Source organism: Malurus melanocephalus, unplaced genomic scaffold (genome assembly GCF_030028575.1).
Source record: "Malurus melanocephalus ecotype Western Australia unplaced genomic scaffold, MMel_1.1 scaffold_683, whole genome shotgun sequence".
Lineage (NCBI taxonomy): Eukaryota > Metazoa > Chordata > Aves > Passeriformes > Maluridae > Malurus > Malurus melanocephalus.
This window is the reverse complement of record NW_026623915.1, coordinates 279664-287928: the sequence shown is the minus strand read 5'-3', so window position 1 is coordinate 287928 and position 8265 is coordinate 279664. Positions and strand designations below refer to the sequence as shown.

At 57.9% G+C, this 8265-nt stretch overlaps 1 protein-coding gene across 3 annotated transcripts in view; it reads left to right on the top strand.

The window, feature by feature from the left end:
• NPDC1 (neural proliferation, differentiation and control 1) overlaps nt 1-6585 on the top strand; it is a 24075-nt gene extending 17490 nt beyond the window's left edge. For 2 of the 3 annotated variants that reach the window (XM_057384078.1, XM_057384077.1), the window contains exons 3-8: nt 2012-2119; nt 2244-2417; nt 2541-2607; nt 3549-3863; nt 3948-4044; nt 4946-6585. In XM_057384078.1, coding sequence (XP_057240061.1) covers nt 2012-2119; nt 2244-2417; nt 2541-2607; nt 3549-3863; nt 3948-4044; nt 4946-5023 — 839 coding nt within the window. In that variant the 3' untranslated portion in view covers nt 5024-6585. The remainder of the gene's footprint in view (nt 1-2011; nt 2120-2243; nt 2418-2540; nt 2608-3548; nt 3864-3947; nt 4045-4945) is intronic. The other variant, XM_057384079.1, reaches the window with a different exon arrangement.
• The last annotated feature ends 1680 nt before the right edge of the window (nt 6586-8265 follow it).

Genomic DNA, 8265 nt, shown 5'->3' with positions numbered 1-8265 from the left:
TCTCTGCTCCTCTTGCTCCTGGGGCAGCCGGGCAGGAACTGTGGCTCACCCCGGCCCCTGTTCTCTGGAGCAGCTCAGGGTTCCCTCACACACTAACAGTGCCTGGCAGGACCCAGCCCTCGGTGCCCTCAAATGTGTGGTGGTAGCTGTGGCATCATTGCGGGAGGTTTGGCTGCTACACAGAATGGAGGTGGGTGGCTTTTAGCCACTGGAAGGAAATTTGGGGATAAAGCTGGTTAATGCAGGTAAGTGGCACAGCCCAGGCTCTACAGCAACGCTGTTTTGGGGCTGGGACCCCAAAACACTGCTTCAGTTTCTTTTGTGCCACTTCACATACTCCCACAGGGAAACTCAGAGGGATRTGGCAGCTGCTCTGGCTGCTTTTCCAGCTTTTTTCCTGTTTTCAGCCACATCACATCTGGCACCAAGACAGCCTGATGGTGGTACATGTGGGACAGAGAGGGTTGTCCCCTTGGTCCTATGGGAATGGGGACAGGTATTCCCAGAGTGCAGAGGGGTGCTAATGTCTCCATCCCAGGCAATAGATGTCCCCATCAGGCACAGGGCTGTCACACGCAGTCCCATGCCAACTCCCTTGCCCATTGGGAGAGCTTGCCCCGTGCCAGCACCTTGGCACCATGGCATTCASCTATGGGGTACAGCATGGCACAGCCCCAGCCTGGCACACTTGGYCATGGTGCTGCTTTAGGATGGGAATAACAGGGTGCAAAGAACCAAGGAAACACAGGGCTTCAGCCAAGGRTAGGAAGCTGTTCAGGGAAACAGAGGCACAGAGGATGTGGGGATTGGTGCTTTTGTGTAAAGAGTGTCTTTTAAACTGCTTTTTGGCTTACATGGCTCTGAGTCAGGAGGCAGCAGGGCAGCCTTTGTGCACGGCTCCAGGGGGAAGCAGGGTTTATTTGCAAACACTGGAAGTGAGGACAGATTCCAGAGGAGACATAATTGTWATAGCCTTGAATTATCTGGGAATCAAGTTGCCAGTACCACCTCGTCTTCACCTGTCTGGATTTAACCCCCAGGGCTTCCCATAGGGGACAGCCTGAATATGGGTGAAGGAAGCAGGGACAGGATGGGGATTGAGATGGGAACAGAGAAGGGGACAGGGATGTCTACTGCCTTTGAAGTTGAGTTTAATCCTGTTAAAAGCACTGGTGAGTGTCAGAGCTGGGCTCTGCTTGGTAAGCCTGAGAAGAGCAACTCCACTGCTCTAGTGCTGTCACCTCATGGGTGGGCACCCCCAGGCCAGAGTGGGGGTCCTGCCTGTACCTGATGCTGCAGGAGCCCCCGAGGGTTGAATATCCCTGGTGAGCCCTGTGCCAGGACATGGACTGGAACAGCCACCTGTGAGATGTTGCTGGCCCCTGKGGGTACATGGGGCACCCCTGCTGCCTCCCCAAAGGAGCTGCATCCTACCAGGTGCTGGGCAGGAATCTACACTCTGCTGGATTGACAAGCTGAGCCCTGCTCTGGGGTGGATCCAGCCACCCTGGGCCATAAAGGACAATTTGGGGTGAAAACCAGTGTTCAGGCRTCCCCTGACTGTAACTCGCTGTGCTGGAGCTACCCCTCAGCCCTGGGGCAGCAGGGCATCTGGGGAGTGTCTGTCCTGGTCCAAATCCCATCCGTCCTCACTTGCAGCTCCTACGTGACCCSAGGGGCAGAGMCACAGAGCAGGTCCTGCACAGCAGSTGCTGGCACCCTGCCCTCTCTCATAGTGTCTGCAAGACCTGCTGCCTCTGGCACAAGGGTAGATGCTGTTGCCTCTGATCCTCCAGCATTTGTGGGGTGAAAATCCCACTGAAAGCAGCAAGGACACGCATGGGTCCCAGGGCCCAGCTTTGAGAGAGCTGCATCTGAGGAGGCTGGGATTCACCACCACTTGTGTTTGCTGGAGCTGGGACAGGTGCCCCTTCTTGGGGGTACTGCTCTGGCCCTGGGGTGGGCACATGGCTGCACCAGCTGTGCCCACCTCACACCCATTCTCCCACAGGACGGACCTCCGTTCCCAGCTTGGAGGCAGAAATCGATTTTCTGGCAGATGTGCTGGCCAGGCAGGAGGCTCCTCGCCACCACCCACTACAGGATGGCAGACCCAGGGGTAAGTGCTCGCGCTCTGCTCTCAGGGGTGCCAGGGACCCCATGGCAGCCATACCCTGCACACCAGGCTGGTTTGCCCTCTGGAGCTGCCCAGGCACTGCTCACTGTTGTGTCTTCTTCCACAGCCACCCTGGTGCCTGATGGCGGCACACAGCGCATGTCCAGTGGGCTGAGAGAGGGGCGTCTGCAGGGGGGTCCTGCTGGCACCATGGCAGCTGCCACCCTGCCCACCACTGCCACGGTCCAGAAGTACCCAGTGGAGGCATCCCCCATCCCTGCAAATGACAACATGGTGCTCGGTGAGCACCTTCTTACCCTGGGGACTTGTGGGAAGGGGTTTCACACCCTCATCAGGAAAGCATGGGCTGGTGTCACCATGCCACCAGCTGACCCCTGGCCTTTGGTGTCCCCTCTCTCTGCAGGGCTGATCGTGGTGTGCACGGTGGCCGGGATCTCAGCGCTGATCGTGGTGGCYGTCTGTTGGTACAGGTGAGCTGGGGCTGCTGACAGTCCCTCCATGTCCCTGTGCCCAGGGCAGTATATTCCTGTGCTTCCCAGGCATGAGGGGTTGGAAGAGAGGCAATAGCTGCCCTTGCCAGTCTCCCTGAGGTTGGCCAAGGCAGGAGGACAGTGGTGAGACACTCCTGTGCCAGGTGCAGGCTCCTGGGAGTGGGTGGCATYTGGTATGGGCATTGCTGTGGTGCTGGGTGCTGACGCTGCCATCACATTGGCACCTTGTGCCCAGGCCCCATGGGATGGAGGTGGCTGTGCCTGTCATGGTGTCATCACAGGGAACAGGACTGACCGTCTGAGGGTCACTGGCTCCTGAATGGAGTTGTCTGCTCCTATGGCTRCCAATATCCACTAGAATGGACTAGAGAAGTCATTGCCCCCACACTGGGCACTGGTGCTCAGAGGCTCTCCAAGTCCTGGGTTCAGTTTTGGGCCACTCATGGCAGGAAAGACATTGAAGGTAGGAGCTTGTCCAGAGAAGGGAATGGAGCTGGGGATGAGCACAAGTCTTATGAGGAGCAGCTGAGTGAACTGGGAGGGCACACTGGAGTAAAGGAGGCTCAGGGGGGACCTTGTGGCTSTGCACAACTCCCTGACAGAGGGGGCAGCTGGYGGGGGTCAGGCTCTGCTCCCAGGGAACAAGYGATAGRGTGAGAGAAAATGGCCTCAAGTTGTCTCARGGGAGATACAGGTTGRATATTATGGAAGATTCATGGAGAGGGTGGTCAGGCATTGGAAAGGGCTGCCCAGGGAGATGGTGGAGTCACCATCCCTGAAAGTGTTCAAAAAACGTGGATGTGGCATTTGGGGACATGGTTTGGTTGTGGACTTGGCAGTGCTGGCTTAATGGTTTGGCTTGATCTTGGAGAGCTTTTCAAACCTTAGTGATTCCCTAATTCTGATTCCCCTCCTGGCAGGCTGCAGAAGGAGGTCAGGCTGGCACAGAAAGCAGATTACTCGGCCCAGCGAGCAGCCAGCCCCCTGCCCTATGACAAGATCTCGGTAAGGCGCCTGCGGCCCTCCTTGTGGGGCTTGTGGGATTCGGGCCCCAGTGCTCAGCTGGAGGGATTCCCACGCGGTATAGGCCCCCCATCAGCCAGGCTGGTGGCCTCCAAAGCCAAGTCTGCACAGCTGTTCCTGCTCTCTCCACAGCCTGGGGACAAGACGCTGGCTCAGAGTGCCCAGATGTACCACTACCAGCACCAAAAGCAGCAGATGCTCTCCCTGGAGAAGTAAGACGCATGTCCTGCCATTAACTCGGGTGGCCCTAATTATCCCACTGGCTTCACCCCCTCTCTACATTCTCATCCCCCCAGGCATAAAGAGGAGCCCAAGCTGCCRGACTCAGCATCATCTGATGAGGAGAATGAGGATGGAGACTTCACCGTGTATGAGTGCCCTGGGCTGGCTCCGGTACGCGGGTGCAGGAGGGCCGGGGGTCTTTGTGCATGTGGGGGTGTCCAGCATGTGCCTGGGCTCTGCAGCTCCTCGTGGGGAGCCTTTTCCACACATTCTTCATCAAACCTTGAGGTTGTCCAAGCCCCCTGCTCCTGCCATGTCCCCAACAAGATCCCACTGGAGCTCTCCAGGGCAGGAGTGCATGTCTGGCACAAGGCTTTTCCCTGGGAGCAGAGAACAAGAGCAGCCCTTGGCACACCCAATCCACCATCTCTGTGGTGACAGGGACATGGCCAACCCTCAGTCTCCCGAGCACCAGGACTGGGGGGGGCTCATCTTTGTGCCACCCCAAGGCCCGGAGCACAGACCTGTGACCCCTGACAGCCACTGAGGATTTTCCTGGCTGGCAGGGGACCTCGGGAAAGGGCAGCTCTTAACAGCTCTGGGTACAAAGAGCACAAAGGGATGAAGAGGAGCCTTTTACATGGTAATAGCTGCTGAGCCCGGCCATCAGGGCCCAGATCGAGGGTCATCATTGGGTCTTTACAGGCCCATTAAACGGCACTTGATGGCAGGCAGGCAGTCTGGGCAGAGCATCCCATTCCTGCCAGCCAGGCTGGGGCAGCTGTTATGAAATCCCAAGCCCAGCTGTGGGGTCCCATCCCACATGGGACCTTGGGTTTTACACATCACCCCACCCCAACCCCTCCTGGCAGGGAGGCAGCACCTTTCAGGGTGATGGGAGTTTGTCATCCTTGTGTTTATCATCCATCACAGCCCACCAGGTCACCCCACCCTCCTCTCTGCCAGGCTGGGGTTCAGACCCAAATCCCTTGGGATGGGGCAGCTGAACCCTAACTTGTTTTCTGACCTTCTGCCTTTTTCTTCCCCCATCCCTCTCCCTCCACCATGGCAGACTGGAGAAATGGAAGTGAGAAACCCACTGTTTGACGACTCCTCCTTACACCACTCCAACCCCAAGTCGCAGCAGTAACCCCCCCGCCCCGTCTCCTGCAGCCGAGCTCGCCACAGACTGTGCCCGGCGGGGCGGCCGTGCCAGAGAGCCACCCACAGCTGGCCGAGGGATGCAGCCCCCACGCTGCCAGACTGTTCGAATCCTGCCCAATAAACACCCACCAACAGCTATGGGGGGCGGGGAATTGCCCCCGTTTCCAGCGTCCTTGTCCTCTTTGCTGCTGTGATCCTGTCCTTGCCTTGCCCTTTGCTCACGGCTCTCGTGGATGCAGAGGGCGGCTGCTGCTTTGGCACAGAAATTGTGGGAGGCYGGGGGGGCTGCAGCACTGTCCCGTGGTATCTGGCTTTGAGGAGGGGGCTGCTGCCCTGGCTGCAGCTAGGCTGATGTGGAGCAGCTGGGAAGGGGCTGGAGGGAGGGTCAGAAAATGAAAGGGCCAGGAAGGCTGGGCCTGCTCATGCCTGGCATCAGGGCTGACAGCCTTCCCAGAGCCCCTCAACCAGGGATGGAGCCTTTCTCTGGAGCAGGTGACATCACTGGGGCTTCAGTGCCCATGCTGCCCCCTCCACCCCAGCCTGGGCRGCTCCTGGCASCAGGATATGCTTCAGGAGCCAGTGGCAGGAGCAGCTCGAGCAGGAGTGGCTCGAGCAGGCACTGGCATCACTCCCCAGGATGCTCCTTTGGATGCTGCCCAGCACTCTGGCCCCTTTGGGGGTGCTGGGCTTCAAGAGGCTCAGGGGCTCGGACAGTCCCAGTTTCCAGCATCAGTGCTACCATGGCCTGGGAGCCCACACCAGGCTCTGCTGGCAGAAGATAGGCTCTCTCATACCACRGGCATCAGTGGGGTAAAAGCTCAGAAAAAGGGTTCAAGGTTTTGGTTTTAGGCTTATGTGGCCATGGGGGAGGAAGGAACAGGACTGGAGGGAGCTGGGGTGGCTGAGAGGGGTAGCCAAAGCACAGGGACTTTGCTGTGCTGCTTCAGACCCCACAGAGCCCATGCCCTGGCAGCATCCCTGTGGAGTGTGGCACCATGTGCTCTCTGGGCATCCCTCTGTCACAGGCAACACTGCTCCATCCCAGTCACCTGTCAGGCCTCAGACACTCCCTGCACCCCTCTGATGCCTGTGTCCAGCGTTATCAGCCCTCACAAAGATATTCTTGCTTGGAGCCCAGTGCTGCTCCTCAAAGCCCCACAAACGTGTTGGCTGTGACCCCCTCCAGTGGAAGGCCAAGGACAGGGTTTGGGTTACTTTGCACAGGTGGCTTCATGTCTAGACCCTGTTGTGTACTGTCACGGCCACAGGTGACCTGTTGCACTCACAGGAGTCATTGCACACTCGGGCAGACACAGGCAGGGCAGGCAGCAGTGGCAGGGATGTGCTGATGAGCGATGGTGGCATGGGACCGTCCCTGTCCCTGGCAGGGTGGCTGACGGAGGCTGTCATGGCACAGATTCTGTCCCCATGTCCTGCACTCCCTTTGCCCGTGGGCTGCTGCCACTCTCCCAACACCTCTTGTCATTGTTGTACGAATTGTAGTTCTTTTAAAAGGAGATTTTATTAAACGACCATGTTTGAGACTCATGCGAGTGTGTGGTGTGGGACCGGTGGCTCAGGGGTCTCCTCTCAAGCGCGGAGGTGAGGGGACAGGGAGGGAGGATGCTGCGGGTCCCCAAACCATCCCCAGGGAATAGTGAGCAGCCATTCTGCCTCTGCGGCTGGAGGAGCATTCAAACCCTTCTCAAGGGTTTTCCCCGACACGGAAAGAGTGGGCTGTTATTTTCTTGTTTCTCAGTATCTGCCAGGAGAGGTTTCTCCAGGGAAGAAGGGTGGGAGCCCCCCGCACCCAGCCCTGCAGCACCCAGTACCCACCCCTCCCTCCCCTCGCCCCCAGGGTCCTTCGCACCTCGGGGATGACAGATAAGGGCTATCGCGTCCTGCATTGTGTGCAGCTCCTTTGATCACGCCAGCCCCCCCATCAGGCTGATACCATCTCTCCTGGTTTCGGCAGCCGGAGGTGGATGCTGACTCATCGCCAAAGCACCCGGGATGCTTCTCTCCAGGGGGTCTCCAGATGCGGCCCGGGGCCATGTACACCCCAAATAACCCGAGACACCCCCAGGGCTCAGTTCTGGGGAACCCAGCCTCACCCCTGCCCCTCTCTGCCGAGATCCCCAAGTTTGTCCTTCCTTTGCTCCCACAACCCAGCAATCTCTCTTGGAGCACATCCAAATATTTTGGAAAGCTCTAGTTTATAGTAAAACTTGACTGTTCTGCCTGGGAATACCCCYTCGTTCCTGGCACAGTGGCCACAGGTGCCCTGTGTCCCCTGGGAATCCATGTCCCCACCACACATCTATGGAAGAGTCATTTGTCCAGGGACAAGGCACCTGTGCTGCAGACATCCAAGGGTTTCAGTCCCCACTTCATTTTCCCCAGCTTCCTAACACAATAGGGAAGGCCCCCTCAGCTGAGTTTGGAAGCACCAACTCAATCCTGTCCACCTAGGCCAGCTACAGCCCAGCAAGCTGTGCAGACAGGGAGCAGGTCGGTGTTCATCCAAAGATGGGGTGTCTGGAGCTGAGCCCCCTGCCCAGCCCTCTTTACATGGTCCTGGGATGGTGCCCTGACTGTGAGACCCTGACACACCATGAGCAGGACTGCAGCTCCTTTGGGTGGACAACTCAGGGGTATCCAGCACAGCCTTTCCATCACCTCCCACAGAAAAGGGTGGGATGGCCATGAATAAAACATCATCTGTGTTCATCCACTCTCTTAAAATCTTGTCCCCAAGCACCAGTGCCACACCAGCACACTTAGCAATGGGAGCAGATGTGCATCTCAGCCCTCTCCAGCCTGCTCCTGTGTCAATGAGCCAGAAAAGCAGATGTGTTTCTTTCTGCTCCCATTTTCTTAGCAGGATCCCACTGATCCCTACCTGCCTTAGACCACGGAGCCTGGCCAAGCCTGGAGCCACCAGCATGTTCAAGATACAGGCTTGTGGAATGATACATCCATCCATCTCCTCTGGAGCAGGCAGAAGAGACGTGGTCACTGGTGCTCAAAGACCCTGCACAATAACCTCACACGCCCCCCCCCAAAACCACCCCATTGAAATGTATGGGGGGGCACACACCGAGAAACCCCACTGACTCCTTCCACATCTCCCAGCTAAAACCATCACTGCCACAATGGGCCCGCTCCTACAAAGGGGCCGGTTCAAAGTCAACGTCTCCCTTCCCCTCTGTCTGTATATGAAAGGAC